Source organism: Neltuma alba, unplaced genomic scaffold, assembly GCF_004799145.2.
Source record: "Neltuma alba isolate B1F8T4 unplaced genomic scaffold, ASM479914v2 tig00004777_pilon, whole genome shotgun sequence".
Classification (NCBI taxonomy): Eukaryota; Viridiplantae; Streptophyta; class Magnoliopsida; order Fabales; family Fabaceae; genus Neltuma; species Neltuma alba.
Window position 1 is genome coordinate 93,456 of NW_021633858.1, and position 18,813 is coordinate 112,268.

Here is an 18,813-nt window from a genome sequence, read left to right on the forward strand (position 1 = left end):
TCGGAGGTAGTGTATATATATTAAAGAAAAAATCACAGTTTACATAATAATAAATTGAATGAGATGATTTATATTAAATATAAAAAATACCCTATCTCTGTATCTTTTAAATAAGATTATAGGAGTACATATTAGAATAATAAATAAATATCCGGTAAAAAAAGAATAATAAATATTTATGACGTCATTACCATTATCATCGCACCACTATACATACTAACAAGCCACTTTTTTCATATACATTCCATGAATAAACTGATTTATTGATATAGATGGTGATGATGATGTTGTTGTTGACGGTTCTACTACTGTGCAATAAATCCTCTGGAGAGTGAACCTCTTAGCTCGGAGCTCCGGCTCTTTTCTCCATTAAAAAAGAAAAAACAAAAACAAAAAAATAACAATTATATCAATCTAATGATTTTCAATAAAATTTTGAAGAACATAAGTTGCAAATAGCCATTCAGAAAATCAAAAATTTAGAACTATCAATTGTAAAGAAGATATTTAAATTTTAAATTTAATTTTCATCACAGTTTGCAACTAAAATTCTTAGTTACTCTTTATTCAGAAAATTTCATCTAAAAGGGAAAATATATATATATATATATATATTAAAAAGAGTGCTTTGCACAGTTTTAACTGTTAATAAACATACTAGTCTTACATGGTAATAAGATATTTTCAGTATATTTTACATATGTTAAGAAAAATTTTAAACTATATTAACTCTTTATTAAATATAACAATTTTTTAACTTTATCCCTATTTAATATATATATTTTTTTCAAAAAAAAACCACTCTTCTGGACTTATGTAATAAATAAATAGATGACAAAATAGTATTCCTTTGGTCTTATTGATAAGTCGCCTCTAACATATTTCATATAAGCTAAGAAAAATCTTCAACTTTATTAACTTTTATTTAAAATTTAATAACTTTCTAACTTTATTCTTATTTTATATACATTATACTTTATTAGAACAAAGTCAACATAATATTAAATAAAGGATAAAATTATATATTCATATCAAAAATTTTTCTCTCTATCCTGTTACCAAAAAAATTGATCCTGTAAATAAAACCAGAGAAGTATAGTTATATTAAAAGTTCAATAAAATAACTTATAAATTTTATTAACAAAAACTTTTTTGCCTTATAAATAGAATCAGTAGCACGTTATAAGGCGATGCGTGGAAGGTGGGAGTGGCACACTCACTAAGGACGAGAAGAGAGAGATAAGCAATGGCCGACTGCCGAGGAGTTCATGTGTGGATTTTTGCAGAGAGCCAAAAGCAAGTGCTCCTGCAACGACGTCGTGTTGGCTTGTGGGATCTCCCCGCTTCTGCCACCCTTTCTGCTTCTTCTTCCTCCCTCTTCACCGCTCGGTCCGCAATTCTAGATCGATGCCTCTATCTTTCTTCTATCATATTTTTCTGATTTTAAACGTAGAAGCTAGTTGAAAAAATAATTTTAGTTTTTTAATTTATTTTATCTGTTATATTTGTTATCATTTTAAACTAATCTATCTAGCATAAGAGCTACATAATATATTTATTTTGGTCTTAAATATAAAATCTCAGTTTATTTTATTTTCTAAATTTATAATTTTCTTCTCAAAATATTTTTATTGATTACATATGTTAAGAGATTTTATTATCAAAAAAATAGTTTTAATTTACATAATTAATAAGAATATTTTAATAAGATTTGCATCATTTATAATAAATAATTAATTTAACTAATTTTTTTAAGATCCCTAAATTAGTTATCAAACTTTTATAGTAAAGATTTGGGGTAGTAATATACTCCTTTGAACATATTCAAACAGACTAAAAAAATTAAATTTTATTAAATTTTATTTAAAATTTTATGATTTTTTAACTTTATCCCTATTTAATATACATTATACCTCATGCAAACAAAGTCAACATAATAATAAATGAAGGGTAAATTTGTACATCTATACAAAAAATTTCTCTTAGTGTCTTATAAATAGGATCAAAAAATATATTTTCTCTCTGTCCTATAAATAGGACCAGAGGAGCATGATCTAATATTATATATGAATATTCTAGAAAGACCATGTTACATTTACTATAATTAAATAATTTATTTAGGTTTTTAATTTATTCAAATTAATTAAGTATTTCTTACGTTGAGGAATGAAAGAGTATTATTTTTTCCACATTATTTAATTGATGATCTAATTAGTATACATTTTGCTTAATAATGATCTAATTAGTTTGTCTTTTTTATGATGATGATTTTAATTTTTTCAGGAAGGAGGTCAAAGAGAAGTTAGGCGTAACCCTTCCAAATGATGCATTCGAACTACTATTTGTTTTCCGTCAAGATGGGTCAGTAATTTAAAACACTTCCTTCTTTATCTATTTATAGGAGCACTTGTGTATTGACTATTTTTCCCATTAATATTTTCCTCTAAACTAAACTACAAATGATTTGGAATTGCCCTAATGATACTTAGTTTAATTCGAGTTTCAGTGTCATAAATGATGTATATCTTGTCACAACGATTGATCCAATACCTTTGGAGGCATTTACTCTTCAGGTAATATGCTTTTTATATTATTCCCCTTCTATTCCATACGCAAAAGTTGTTTTTTAGAAATGAAATGTTTTATAAGAGACACTAATAACTTATTTAAAATTTTTAGTATCCCTTTTTAGTTTTATCATATTCCCATTAATTATTTTCTGTATTAATTTTTTGTTTGCTAATTCTCCCTCTCTCGCACTTACCCCCTAGATGTTTTTGAAAAATTAGTCGCATTTTCTTTAATATGTTTACTGCTTTAACAAATTTTAACTAACTTTTTTTTAATCTACATAGCTTAGCTGTGTGTATATGATAAAAAAGAACGGGAGGGAGTATGAAAATAGACATATCAGAATGTAAGCATATATATTTTTAAGGCACAAAAAGAATGAGAATGGAATGGAGTAGAGTGGGAGGAAATGAAACCACAATTTTTTTTTAATGATACAAAGAAGAATGATAGAAATAAAATTAAATTTTATATATTTGATATTGATTAAATAAAATCAAAAAGACCAAAATGTGCTCAAGAAAAGAAACTTCCCATTACAGTTCCTTAGAAGAGGGGTATTAGTGGAAATTAAATGGTGTGATTCCAGCAAGTGGCAATCAGAATGAATCATATCTTTGGAGAGAATCAGGATTTCCATAGAATCAGGATTCTTACAGCAAAAAAGTGGGAATGGAATCAAGATTATGGGAGAATTGGAATTCCTGAGAATCCAACTAAAACAAGGTCTTGCAAGATCTGATGCAAGGGATTTTTGTATTTTTATTTATTGAAATGGCAGAAAACAGAAGTTTCAGGGGTCAAATATATGTGTTTCGAACAGTACAAAAAGCTACTGACCAAGAAAGATTCAGATTATGTGCCTTATGATGTTGAGGGACAGTACGGTCAACTTTTTAATACTTTTGAAACGAGGTATATAATGTTATATCTCTCTTCAAACGTTGCCTTTTGTTTTCTGGTTCATAAGTTTATTCTTAATTCTTATGTTTTCTTAACATTGATGTTGTGAATATGGTGATGAAGGTACAGGGAGAATACTGTGGCTCGCAGTTTGACTCTACAAAAACAACTAAAACGCTATGCTCCTATTTCCCTCAATGCTGAGGTTGTTGAACCTTTTTTTTCCTTTTAATTATTATCTTAGACAGGAAAAATGCCATAAAAAGAACTTGAAAATTATTAAATTCTAAATTAGGAATTCTTACATTACTAAATTTGAAATCGGGAATTCCTACAAAAATCAGGAATTAATTATGTTTCATTTTTATGTCTTGTAGTTATCAGGGCTTACTGAATCAGACAGAGAGGCTCTGGTTTTTATTGTCAAGGCTGCAGCTATTATGAATGAAGTCTTTTATCTCCAGGTTGTTTAAACATTCCATAATAACATTATATAAAATTTGTAATAGCATATTCATGATGCTCAGTTTCTGTGCATATATAAGTACAAATTAGCCACTTTATATCAGTTAATAAAGTTAGTTAAAATTAGTTATTTTTGTAAAATACTCTATCAAAATTACTCTCAATAAAAATTGTTAATTAGAGGGATTTGGTTGGTCTGTTAAGAAGTTTTATAGTTTGTTATTGACATTAGGTAAAAAAAAATATATTAATACTCCAAACAAAATGTTATATCATAGAATTTGCATTATAAAGTGGATCTTATACTTGGCATTTAAGGTACTCCTCCGGTCCTTAATATAAGACCCATTTAACTAATTTGATTAGATTAAGGAAGTTAGGTAAATTAGTTAATTATAAGAAATGTGACACGTTTTTCCTAAAATACCATAATCATCTTTTTTAATACCTCATTTTCCTCTTCTACTTGATTATGGTTGAAGGAGTATCCATAAGGGTATTTTAGAGAAAATTGATAAATATGAGAAATGGGTCTTATATTTAGGACCAAAACTAACTCACCAATTGGGTCCTATATTAAGGACCGAAGGAGTATATCTGTAGGAAGTTTTTATAGTAAAGACCAAAGCAACTTTTTATGCATTATAAAGTTAGATTGTGAATTCAGGAAATACTATGTTATATGCCATAGATGAATGTGTTTGTATACATAATAAATCAGTTAGCTTAACTAATATAACGATCTAACGTAGTCTCTAACTCCCTTAACTAACTACCCTTAAAGATTGTTCTAACTCCATTAATTACTAAAAGTTGTGCATTTGTGTAAACCAGGCTTGGCACAGTAATCCAATTCTAAGAGATTGGTTGAAGAAGCATTCTGATAGATCAGAGTTAGATAAGCTGAAATGGTCCTATTATCAGATTAACAAGACCCCATGGTAAGTCATGGCAGTTTATTCTATTATTATTACCCCCGATTTTAATTACAAGACATCGTTTGTATACTATAAACAAGATTTTATAATTAAAACCGGAGGTAATAGATGGTAAATAATCTTTTTACACCCATATAGATAGATATGGATTAATTTAGGCCCTATTTGATATGAGGAAAAGTTACTACTTACTATGAGAAAGGAAAAGTTGTTTTCAATGCTTAGTTGGAAAGCTAATGTGTACACTAAGGAATCGAAGTGAAAAAGTCAAAAGTGCTCTTCTTTGGATTACGTCTTAATTTAAGAATGAGGGACGGTTTAGTCTTTTAACTATAAATTAATCTCTGTTGATATAGGTCAAGCCTTGATGAAGACAAGGCATTTTTGACAACAGCAGATTCAGCAATAAAGTTGCTTCCAAGGGCAACAGGGGCAGTTAAAGGGTGGAAGGGCTTGGAATACAGAGCAGCGTTTCCTGTTGTGAAGCCAGCTGGTGCAAATTTTTACCCTCCAGACATGGACAAGACGGTACCACTCCTAATATCTAATAGTAATACCAATAAATATGCTGCACAAACAATTTGATTTGCAAGCATCAAATGTTAACACTCATCACTTCAATTGATTTTTTGGAGCAAAACTCAGTTTAACAAGTTGAAATTTGTTTGAATGGTTAATAAAAAAAGTAAGTTTAGATGTAAAATAATTAAAAAAGGCATGAACTTTATTAAATAATACATATTTATATCATATGTTTGTGTGATACTTTTTAGAGAACAATTAAAATTATAATTATAAAAAAATAAAAATAGTTACTATTGAGAATAATTAAAATTAAAATAATATATTTAAATTTTAGGAAAAATTGGGCAATAGGTCCTCCTATTGAAAATATAATTGGTAATAAGGATCTAAATCAGAATACAGGTACTTTATATGTATAAAATTTGCACTCAGTATATGAAAATTTATCAAATACTTCTTACCAATTAAATTTTAATAGAAATTTTTTCTCAATTTTCCTTAAATTTTATAAAATGATAATGAATAATAAAGAATAATAGATTTATTTTTTAAAATGATTTCATTATTCAACCAAAAAACTGATTTCATTATTCAACAAAAAAAAAATGATTTCATTACTCTTAAAAATGGACTCAAGGCTAGAGAAAAATAAAAGAACTCAGCATTCTCTCTCTAACAAAAAAGTAAAAGCATTTGCTCACTTATCTCATGTGGACCCTACTTTTTTGGCTGACTTTTGGTGGAGAAGGCAAAAGCAACAAAATGGAACTTTGAAAAAAAGTTACTTTTAGAGCATAAACCCATTTATTCCTAATACCTATCCAAACATGTATTTTAAGCTTGAAGTTATATTTTTTAGCTTTTTGCAGTGGAAAGTCAGTTTGGGAGTCACCACCGTGATCCCAAACACACCTATAGTTTGGTTCTGAACTAGATTTTTGGACCAAATAAGTTAGTTTGGGGGAATCTGAAAAGCCATCCCAAACTTGTATACCATGCTAAAAGAGTAAAAGACATTATATTAAATCCTTAAGACTAGTTGAGTCCAAAAAAAAAAAAATCCTTAAGACTAGTGGCCACAAGAAATTCAATCTAGAGGACTCATTCATAAACTAATAACAAAAATTATATTGAACATGGAAAACAATAAGGATATGTCTTGTAGGAATTTGAAGCATGGAAGAACAGCGTAGAACAGGAACAACAGAAAGAAGCAACAGGATTTTTCACTGTTATCAAAAGGCACAGTGAGTTTTATTTGGATTCTGATATATCAGATAACAAAATGGGTGCTACCAGTGATCTTTATGTAGTCCCTTATTCTCAAGAGTACAAATCTCTTCTCGCCAAAGCAGCAGAATTATTACATAAAGCTGGGGATCTTACCAGTTCACCAAGGTGTGCTTAAATCTAATTCTCATTATTCGTCTGTCATTAGGTATTCTTATGCAGAATATTGTTTCACATAAAAATATTGCTGCCTAACTCTTTTCTTTTCAAATGTAGTTTGAAGAGATTTCTACATAGCAAGGCTGACGCTTTCCTTTCAAATGATTATTATGACTCTGATCTAGCCTGGATGGAGTTGGTTAGTCATTTTCTTTAATCTAACTTCAAGTTTTAATTATGCTTTCCTTTCCTTTCCTTTCCTTTCCTTTCCTTCTTTTTTCTTTTTTGTTTCAATTTGTTTCCTGTGTCTTCCCTACTTGTCATTGTTTTAATTATGACTCTGATAAGAATACCCATTTCACTTGAGGGAACAACTAGAAATTAAAAAGCTTCACAGTATTTCAATAACTTATACACAATTAAGTTCTTTACGGTTTTTTACTGCTATGTGATTTACTTCTGTGAAATTTTCAAGATAATAGAATTGTTGAACCATTTTTTCCCCCCTTTGCTGGCACAGGACTCGAAGTTGGATATTACTATTGGGCCATATGAGACTTATACAGATAAACTTTTTGGATATAAGGTAAACCTTAGAGTATGATTGAGGTATTGTGACAGATAGACGAAGTTTCAAAGCCTGGTCGCATAGCTATATAAAGGATTCAAAATTATTGTCACTTCAGAGTTTTACACATAAATAAAGAAAGCTATTGAATAGTCTACGTTATAACAAAATGTAACTGTATTTGATTAAGATGCCCTTATATCATATATTATTATCCCTAATGCTCCACCTGAGATTATTTTTTATTAATGAAGTGCCAGGAATCCTCACAGCTTGCTATGCTTCAATGTCTAAAGCCAAATCTAAAAATGAGTATCTTCTAACCTATGACTTTTTGAAGGCTACTTTTGAAGCATTTATTGGAGTCCGGGATGAGAAAGCTTCAGCTCAACTAAAACTCTTTGGTGATAATTTGCAAGTACTGTGCCACAAACATTTCTTATCAGATAAGACTTCATTTTATGTTTCCCCCCTTAAAGTTATGAGCTTTTTAACATGTTAAAAATTCTTCTGCTGAAGGTTTTGGAGCAAAATCTCCCACTGGACAATGTATACAAATCCGAAAATGTAAATGCTGCACCTATCCGTATCATCCAGCTTATATATAATGCTGGGGTAAGTCATTAACAAGAATAATATAATAATATCCATCATTTTCTCATGGTGCTAATTAACAAAGGTTTCTGAGTTATTAAGTTTCTTAATATATTACGTTAGAGGTTTGTAAAGATATTATTAGAATATTCTCACATATCATTCTCTCTATAACTCAATAAGGCTATTAAATTGGGACTTCTTATTGGTGAATTCTGTGTCAGGATGTCAAGGGACCACAGATTGTTGCTTACAATCTACCAAATGATGAGCGGATAGTAAAAGATAGAGGAACATCAATGGTCATGCTTAAGAATGTTCAAGAGGCTAAGTAAAAACTCTTACTTTGAATGCTTATTCTGTTCGAAGAACAAATATAAATGAATCTCTTAACTTGCTGCTCGTTATAATCAGGTTTAAGCATATTCTTCTGCCCATTGCTAAAGTATGTGTTGCAAAGGAACAACAAGAACTTGTGGATTTTGAATCATTCTTTACCCATACAATTTGCCATGAATGCTGCCATGGGATTGGACCTCATTCCATAACACTTCCAAATGGTCAGAAGTCTACAGTGAGATTGGTCAGTTGCATCATTCATATTATTCGAGGGCATTATGTCAATTTTGAGTACTACTGCAGAAAATTCCGTCGCTTAAGGCTTTAAGCTTAATGCTTATGCTAATCGTGCAATTAGTAGATGTTTATACTTCATAAAATGGATCTGGATTTTCTCTGTTTCAGCAACATGATATTGTAAAGATAGAGATAGAAACACAGGATGGATAGTTCTCGCCTAACATACACGACACCCACCCCTATCAATTTTTTGTTCAACAGTGAACTTAATGGTGGCTTTTACTGGAAAGAAACTATCAAAAACAGTATGATAGGATGTGATAAGTTTACTTATGCAGCAAGTTTTCACATTTCATCAGCAAGATTAGAGGGGAGACAGAGGAAATAGAAGTTCGAAAATCACTAATAATTTTTCAATAATTGAAGTATATTAATAAAGAAAGTTACAATTCTGTGCAACATTTCATTCAGTTTTGACTTAAATTTTCTTCCCTTCTGATGCAGGAATTGCAAGAATTTCACTCTGCTATGGAAGAAGCAAAAGCTGATATAGTTGGTCTGTGGGCACTGAGGTTCCTAATCCACAAGGTCAGTTGTTAATTATAATTGCCACAGAATCCATGTGCCAATATCTTCTATACAATTCCCTTTTAATAATAATCACTTCAACTAGAATTCGCTAACAGAGTGATATCAATCTATAAATTTTCTTCACAGAGAAATTTGTCCTGGATTTCAAACTAATGCTAATTCATGGCGTGTACCAGGGCTTGCTTTCTGAGACCTTATTGAAGTCCATGTATGTTTCTTTTCTGGCTGGATGCTTCCGCTCAGTGCGTTTTGGCTTAGAGGAAGCTCATGGGTAAGCAAGTTATATGCGAACTTTTTGCATTTCTCATGCATTATTATCTTCTAGCAGAGAATCACAGTGCCATTACACTTGATTTTTGTGTTTGTCAGAAAAGGACAGGCATTGCAGTTCAATTGGCTATATGAGAGAGGGGCATTTATCTGGCATGCTGATGGAACATTTTCAGTTGATTATTCTAAGGTATATATATGAGTGGCTCAAATTCTCCGTAATTTGTCTGACCCATAAAATAATGAACAATGATGTTGTTCTTGTTTCAAAGGTTGAAGATGCAGTTGAAAGTCTGAGCAGAGAGATACTGACCATACAAGCCAAAGGTGACAAAGAGGCTGCAGGCTTGCTTCTCCAGAAATATGGCATCATCTCAGAACCACTCAAACTTGCTCTGGACAAGTTGGAGCATGTCCAGGTAAATATAAGAATTTGTTATTAGTTAAAGCTAGCTGTTTGTCAAAAAAAAAAAATATGTGTTGGTTTTCTAAAATTCCTATTTAATTATTTTATTAGAAAATAGAAACTACTCTATTAATATAGGTCTCTTTTCAATACATGTAATAATAATGATAGTATCGGAAAAAAATTATAATTCAGGAAAGAAAAAATAGACTGAGACTTTGTCTTTAAAGTAAAAACAACCTTCTGAACTAATTTCTATATTTAAGACCAGGGGGAATTTTTTTTCTTGAGTTTTTCTTATGCCAATTGTTCACCAGGTTTATAAATTAAATAGTAAATTATTAAAAAAAAAAATATATATATATATATATATATATATGCTGCTTATGACTTGTAGATTACAACAGTTCCTCTAATAGCCTCTCTTGTGGATTTTGCAGGTGCCTGTTGACATAGCCCCCTCCTTTCCCATTGCTGAAAAAATATTGGAGTAAATTGATTGAAAAAAGCCAAGGCCAAAATTTGCTTCGAGTTTACTAGAAAATAAATAAATAAATAAAATTTGCTTCAAGGATATGTACTGGATGCTCATTTGCATGTTGGGCCACTTCTTCTCAGAAGAATAATTCATATCTGCTGTTGTATAATTCAAACTTCCTGTTGCTGTTGGTGATTGAAACTCGTGTGGTTATATGAATAATAATATGAATAAAGAAAACACCACTTATCATGGTCCAATAATTTTTGCAAAAGTTGAGAACTACACTTCCATACTCATGAAGCAGTCCATATTAATTTTTGAAAATACATTTTATAATTAAACCACCTAAATCAAACAAGATAGTTATGTCATTGATACCAAAATAAGTATATTTATTTTTAAAAAATTAAATTAAATTTCTCAAAAAAAATTCTTGAAATGTTACTTTAATAAAATAGGTAATTTTTTTAGAAAATATGAGTAGTTGAATCGAGTTAATTAAATTTGAATAATCTAAATTTAAAGTTTTTATTCATTTTTGCCAGCAAATAACCTTAAATTCTTTCTACTGAATAATGTGCGTATTGCGGCCATTTATTTTGAGAACTATCATGTGCTATCCGTGCATCATATTAACCTTCCCAAAATTAATACGGCAATTGCAATTTATAATACCAATTCTGGTGCTTAACATAAGAACCCATTTGACTTTTATTTTGATTCTAAATATAAAAATTCAATATATTTTGTCTCTCGTATTTATATATATACTCCTCCGGTTCTTAATATAGGACCAATTCTTGAATTGGTTTTGGTCCTAAATATAAGACCCATTCTCATATTTATCAATTTTCTCTAAATTACCCTTATGGATACTCCCTCAACCATAATCAAGTAGAAAAGTGAGAGGAGGTATTAAGAAAGATGATTATGGTGTTTTAGGAAAAATGTGTCACTTTTCTTATAATTAACTAACTTACCTAACTTCCTTAATCTAATCAAATTAGTTAAATGGGTCTTATATTAAGGACCGGAGGAGTATATTTTAATACAGTCTTTCCAATAATGATAGTTCTAATCAATACACTTGATTAGTAAAGATATTTTAGAAAAGACAACACCTATTTATTACAAATAACTAACTTAACAAATTTTTTTAATCTACTCAAATTAGTACACTAATTCTTATATTAAGGATGGGAAGTAATACATAATAGCATTGTACTCGGCAAAAGTAATTATTTGAAAACTAAACGATGGTTAGAATTACAAACTAAGCAGTGGCGATTTCAACCCAATATAATTTAACATCTTTGTTTCTCATTGAATAGAGGTGAATGATCTATTTTTTCAGCCTACTTATCATAATAATTTCAGTTTTTACCCAAAAACTTGTATTGCCCGTTTACGAAAAATTGAAGCACATCCGATGGCGCCTCAGATCCAAAAATTCGTTGAATATAGAAAGTGTTCAAATTCAATGAATATAAAACGTCCTCATTGATTTTTTAGAAGTTTCTTATTTTTGAAATGAGAAAGACCTAAAAGATGTTCTAATTTGAATTAGAAGAATATAACATTATTTATGGTGAAATAATATTTATATAATGTTTAATTTAGGATCCTGAATTTTTATAAGATTTATTCTGAAATATGATCTCTTCGGAAGATCTCATGTGGAATAAGGCATATCTTAAATGAAACAAAATGATAAAATCCTATTAAAAATATTTATGAAAATTAATGTATATATGATATACATAATTTTGAATCAGATATTTTTCTCATAGTATAAATATTATAGGGAAAATCCTAACTAAATCCTGCTGAAATACTTAAATTTAAATTGAGGCCTACACTTTTAACAAATTCTTAATCAGGACATAAGACCTAATTAAGAATTGCTGAATATTGTTAAATAACTATAATGCCCCTCTTTAGTTAAAAATGAAAATTAATTATTTATCCCTCTAAAGTGGTTCATCATCTCTTATTATTAATATTTAGCAAAAAAATATAAATAATTTTTTAGTGTTTGAAATTTTGTAATATAACTAAAATCTTCAAAATATTTTCATAAAACATTTCAAATTATAATATAAGTAATCTTTAAATAAATATTTTTTTCAGGTCGTAAATATTTATTTTGAAATTTTAAAATATTTTAATTATAATAAAAATTTAATATTAAATTGTAATCATTTACGTTTTCAGTTGGATCCAACATTGTTTAAATAAATAAAACTAACGTAAATTATAAAAACTGAAAATTAAAAAAATTTATTTAAACTTTACTTATATTTATAATTTTACTTATATTTGTAATTTAACATGTTTTATTAAAATATTTTTAATAGTGTAAGTTATATATACAAATTTCAAACATTGTAAAATTACTTATATGTTTTTTGGTCTAAAAAAAATCATAAGAGATGAGGTATTACTTGGGAGAGGTATATTAATCAAATTTTCTTTTTAATTGAAGAAGGGCATTCTGGTTATTTAACAACATTTAGAAATCCCTAATTAGGTCTCATAGCCTGATTAGAAATTTGCTAAAAGTACAGGCCTAAATATGAATTTAGGTATTTCGGTTGGATTTAATTGGGATTCTTCCAATATTATATCCATCTTCCGATGGTGGTAGATGCATTTTATATATTTAATATATAAATGAGATTTAAGTTAAATAAAGATACGGTTATCCTAGCCATGGGTGAGGCTAACCTAATTTTAACCTCATATCTCGTTAATTTTATAATTATAAAATATATATTAGTACCTAATATATTAATATAATGTGTATGTGTGTTTGCATACATATATCTCTCTATATATCGATTATCCGGCCAAAAAAAAAAAAAGACATATCGATAGAGCAGGAGCGGCTGGATGGCCAAAAAAAATGAAGAGCGAACTGTGATGACTTGGGGGAAGAAGAGTGGCTGTGGAGAATAAGAAAAAATAAAGACCTTGGCCAGAAGGGCAAAACTGAAATATTGAACAAATATTATAAGTAATTTAGTCAAGCTTGTAAAATTATTTTCCTTCCCAAGCGACCCAATTTTGGAGAGGAAGCACCAAAGACAAAAATTGATTCCTCGCCTCATTTTTTTTTTAAAATCAAATACAATTATCCCAGAACCGGTTTCTCTCCATTTGCCTTCCCAATATTTGCCCCTCCTCTACCTTTATGCGACCCTCTTTATTTAGGGTCTGTTTTTGATACGAAAGAAAAAGAGGGGTGGAATAATTTGAATAAGGTCAATTTAAAAAATTAAAGAAGTAAAATTGAAAGTTTTTAATTAATTTTATTATTATTTTACAAGAAAGCAATTGGACTGAACTAGTCGATTTAACTGAAAAACTGGTGAATTTGCCAATGGTTCGGTTTGGTTGTTCAATCGGTAAAAACTGATGTGAATCAGTAATGAACTAGTTTGAATAATTATATTGTTATTAGTCTTAGTTTTTCTTATTTAGCTCCTAATATCTCAATTATTATAAAATTTATCCTGAAAATTGTTACTGAGGAACTATGAGTATCAGAAAATTTTATTTAAAGCAATATCACTCTAAAAGTTACCAAAATGGAGCAATATCACCCTCAGCGTCATTAAAAGCTAACTTTTACCGTTAAAGCCATGCGCACTCCCATATGTCCCTCAATATGCGTATTGACAATATATTTTCTTAACATATCACAAAATATAATGTATGAGTTGTCAATATCTGCCGCAATAATTATCAATTATTACACTTTAAGTTCTCAACGACTGCTCTTTCAGTTATCAATGTAAACTTAAAAAAAGAAGAGTAATTTGGTAATTAAACAAATAAAATTCATTGCAATAAGGTCCATTGGGACTTCAGAATAATTTCATGATTTTAAGAGATTTTTTGTATTTAATTTTTTTGGATAGGGCCTAATTGCAATTTTTTCTAATATTTTTTATTTTGTTTTCTTTCTTTGTTCTTCAACGAAAACAGGGGAGGAAGATGGTCAAAGGAAAAAGAAAGATGAGGTAGTCAGAACTCAGGCATGAGTTGGATGGTAAGCTGTCATATTGAGTGCCATGCAGGAGTATCACATGGCTTTAACTATCAAAGTTAACTTTGAATAACAGTTAGACATTACTGCGCTTTGGTAACTTTTGAGGTAACATTATTCCAAATAAAACTTTCGGATACTCACAACCTCTCGATGACAACTTTTAGGATAAAAATGGATCTTATGATGATTTTGGTATAATAATTTTTAATTTTAATTATTGATGAATCATAGAGATCAAAATTCTCAATGTTTTTGTACTTTGACATTGTTACAATCAAATTATTGTTATATTTTCTTGTATTTTGTCATTAGTGATTATTAATGTTGTTATATTTTGTTATTTTCAATTAAGTTATATTATTTTAATATGATCTGTTTGACTCTGAGTTGACCCCGGTCCAACCAATTGACCCTTGAATCACTATCTCAGCCGATTCAGTATCAGGTCCGGTTTTTTGTTCTTTGCTATTTTATTTTACATTTTATTTTCATCAAAATTTTATAACCATATTTTTTCAATTTTTTAAAGGGAGAATTATGATGAAATCTCAAGGAAGAAATTTAGTTACTAAGAAATCCCAATAAGTAAGTGATCAGCATGAACATATTATTATTCCCTACTCTACTACGACTTGTCATTACATATTTTTGAATTGTCAATAAACTTCAGAATAATTAAATTCTTTTTGGAATCCGATTGTAATTCTTTCTTTTTAAATCAAACTCGCAAGGCGCGGAAGCATTAACACATGGGAGCTTTGTTTGTCCTTTTTTTTTTTTGAGAAAAAGAAATTTCTATTTTAACTTTCTCTTCCTTTTTATCCTCAATATTAAAAGTTAATTTTTATGCTGGAACTCTATTTTAATTTCTTTTCATAATAAATTGGGTTATTATTCATTTAACATTCCATAGTATTTTTTCCAGGTACATACATTATCTTAAAGTATTTTATAATTTAATTTTGTCTTTAAAGTACTTTTCAGGAACAATTTTACCTTTAAAATTTTTTTTCTTGTGCACTTTTAATATTTTCGTTAACTTTTCAAAAAGTCTATTGAGCAAACTTTAAAATAATTTTTTAATAACACTCAATAAAATAATTTTTAGATATTCTAGCTAAGTTTATTCAAGAAGAGAAAATAGTTGAACACTATTTGAGATGGTTTGGGTATGTATAGAGAAGGCCATTGGACGCATCAGTAAGAAGGAGAGATCAGACAGTTTAGAATCCTATAAAAAAAGGGAGAGGAAGATCGACAAGAACGCTGACAAGAGCTTCTGGTCAAGATATGTAAAGATTTGATTATTGATAGAGCACAATGGCATTGTGCGGTCCTTGTAACTAAGCTCATCTAGTAAAATAAGGCCTGTTATTATCATTGGATGAGTATATCATTGGATGAGTATAACAGCTATTTGAGGCAGCGAACCTTGAGGGAGGAGATGTTGAAAAAGTCCCCGATTCCGGTGGCCTGTTGCCAAAAACTGACTTCTTAAAATCAAAATAAATATTATATAAAGATGTTAGGGAAAATCTTCCAAAAAGACACTTAAACAACCCAAAATCTTATTTGAGTTATTGAATTTATCAAATTCTTAATTAGGTCATATGACCTAATGAGAGATTCTAAAATTTTATGAAACGAACTCTAATGCTCTTTTTGCTAGAAAGCTAGAGAGATGATAATTTTTTATCATTATCAAGTTGTTAGTGTAAAATTGAAATGTGTTAACTACATTATTGAATTTGTTAATTTTTAAAGTTATATTGTAATCCATCAGTATTCAAAGACTTATTGCAAGTGTGTTTTAGAGATAGAAAAATGTTAATTTAGAATTGAAAGGTGTTAATTATGAAATGAAACATGTTAATTTTCAAAATTGTATTGTAATTAAATTTTATTCAAAGACATGTTACAAGCGTGTTATGGAGACATAAAACTGTTAATTTATAGTTGAAATTTGTTAATTGCGTAACTAAACTTGTTAATTTTTAAGACTACATTGTGATCAAGTTTTACTTAAAGACTTACTGTAAGTATACTATGGAGACGGAAATTATTAATTTAGAATTGAAACGTGTTAACCATGAAATGGAACATGTTAATTTATAATTCTCTTTTGGCATCTGATGAAATGGGCATTAGAGTCATTTCATAAAATTTCAAAATATCTCTGAGTCATGTGCCTTAATTAGGGATTTGACAAATTTGATAATCAAAGAAGAATTTAGGTTGTTTTAGTGTCTTTTTAAGGGATCCTCCCAAGATTTTACTCAATACAATACAAATACTATATAAAAATGTATATAGAAGGGGGAAATAAATAAATATAATTAGCTTATTCAAGGGAAAATTAAAAAAATACCTTTAGAACTTTGAAATTTCAAATCAGGAATGGATGCAAAATTGTGTTGCTATTTACTTTTCAAAAGTGTCAGTTGCTATTAAAATATAGTAAACAATACTGATTTGAAATTTTAAAATTCAAAGATCTATTTTGAGATTCAATATTTCAATGTGAAGGTGAAATAGCCACATTGGCTAACGGGAAGTAAACAATTGTTTTTGATAAAATGCAAAACATTTTTATTATCATCAATAACAAACTTTTTCTATAAGGTTTTTGTACTTGGATAAAAACCTAAACCATTTTACTATTAGAGTAAGGGCGAAAAAGGCCAGGTCAGGCCAGGCTTGTTTTATAGCAAATTAGCCTGAGTTTGGCTTGTGGCCTATTACAGGCTTATCTTTCAGCCTAATCTTGGCTTGTATAAAAGTCCAGCCTTATTAAAAAACCTGTATTTTAAAATTTTCAAATTATATAGTAAAAAATACACATACTAATGAAAAAGCAAAATATACATATTACAAAATAATTGTTTTTCAGTGTAGTCTTTTATTTAAATTTTAATACCGTAGGTATTATTTTAAATCGTAATATGGTCAATAAATGTATTATTGAAAATATTTATAGTTGTATGTTAAAATTTGGAACAAGACTACAACTAAATGCAAAACAAAAATTAAAATTAAGATAAATTAATAGGAAGAAAAATTAATTTTACAATGAATAAAAGGGGCATCATAATTTGATTAACATAAGTTAGTTAATTTATCACTTCTTCCCCTTCATTTTAACTATCCTCTTAGAACAAAACTTTTCGTTGCTATTTTATCTATATTTTAAAGTTTAAAGGGAAAAGGACAGAAAAATGGCATGTTAACTTAGGAATGACCAGAACGTTCGCTCAACTTGCAAAATCCCATTTTGGTCATATGAGACCAAATTGGCATTATCTTATGAAATGAAAAGACCAAACTGCCCCTCATTTATTTATTGTTTTTAAAATACCAAATGCTCCTACTGGCCGGCCGGTCGCCGGAGTCGACATTGGTCACCTGAGCTCCAGCGATCATAAATAATTTTTTTGAAAATTTTTACAACTTCAATATAACGGTTAATAACTTTTGTAACGCTATTAACAAATTCAGCATAGCAATTAACAAAGGTTTTCTGGGAAATTCAACAAGCTCTGGCGGCCGGAAACAATTTTTTTAAAAATTTTTACAACTTCAATATAACAATTAACAACTTTTGTAACGCTATTAACAACTTCAGTATAGCAGTTAATAACAGGTTTTCTGAGAAAACTCAACAAGCTTGGTGGCCGAAAAAAATTTGTTTGAAAATTTTTACAACTTCAGTAAACGGTTAAACAACTTTTGTAACGCTATTAACAACTTCAGTATAGCAGTTACACACAGATTTTCTGAGAAATTCAACAAGTTTCGGGGCCAGAAACAATTTGTTTGAAAATTTTTACAACTTCAGTTAAACGGTTAACAACTCTTGTAACGCTATTAACAACTTCAGTATAGCATTTAACAACAAGTTTTTCAGACAAAATTCAACAATGGTACCAGCGGCGGAAAACAATTTTTTTTGAAAATTTTTACAACTTCAATATAACGGTTAATAACTTTTGTAACGCTATTTGTAAAACCCTTAACCTTAAAACACATTATAAACTCATCATATAAAATCACACTATGGTAAAAAGCAAAATCTGTTAAATGAACTACCATAGTAGGAAGAAATTTGCCTAATTTGAATTCACATTTAAACCGTTGCATTGCAACTGAAATCATTCATTTACATCTACTAGGCCTCCGAGCCTCCGGCCCGGGTAACAAAACACATCACATCAGCCCATCTAAAAGATTCCCAACAAAATAATCCAGAGTTTCATAAGACACTATCAATGGCCTCCGGCCAACCAAAATAAGGAGATACAATCTCTCCAGTTTACAACAAAGGCCGGGGTAACAAATATTTCAAAAGCAGTCCTAAATGTGGCAATATATACTAGCCATACATATACAAATGTTAGAGGCCTAAAGCTAACCAAGCTCAAGCCTCTGCGTCTCTTCTTTGATGGCCCACGCCCGGAACCTTCACCTGAAAACATTTTAAAC

General features: G+C 29.3%; 1 protein-coding gene across 1 annotated transcript; it reads left to right on the forward strand.

The window, feature by feature from the left end:
- The first annotated feature begins 1,246 nt into the window (after positions 1-1,246).
- Positions 1,247-10,317, forward strand: LOC114745740 (nudix hydrolase 3-like). The gene is made up of 20 exons (XM_028933902.1): positions 1,247-1,389; positions 2,284-2,365; positions 2,490-2,573; positions 3,353-3,486; positions 3,598-3,679; positions 3,852-3,938; positions 4,774-4,880; positions 5,234-5,405; positions 6,568-6,800; positions 6,909-6,990; positions 7,312-7,377; positions 7,700-7,777; positions 7,879-7,974; positions 8,178-8,284; positions 8,368-8,536; positions 9,037-9,120; positions 9,300-9,394; positions 9,493-9,583; positions 9,666-9,812; positions 10,240-10,317. The coding sequence occupies exons 1-20, from the start codon at positions 1,247-1,249 to the stop codon at positions 10,291-10,293; spliced, it is 2,193 nt and encodes a 730-aa protein (XP_028789735.1). The 3' UTR covers positions 10,294-10,317.
- The last annotated feature ends 8,496 nt before the right edge of the window (positions 10,318-18,813 follow it).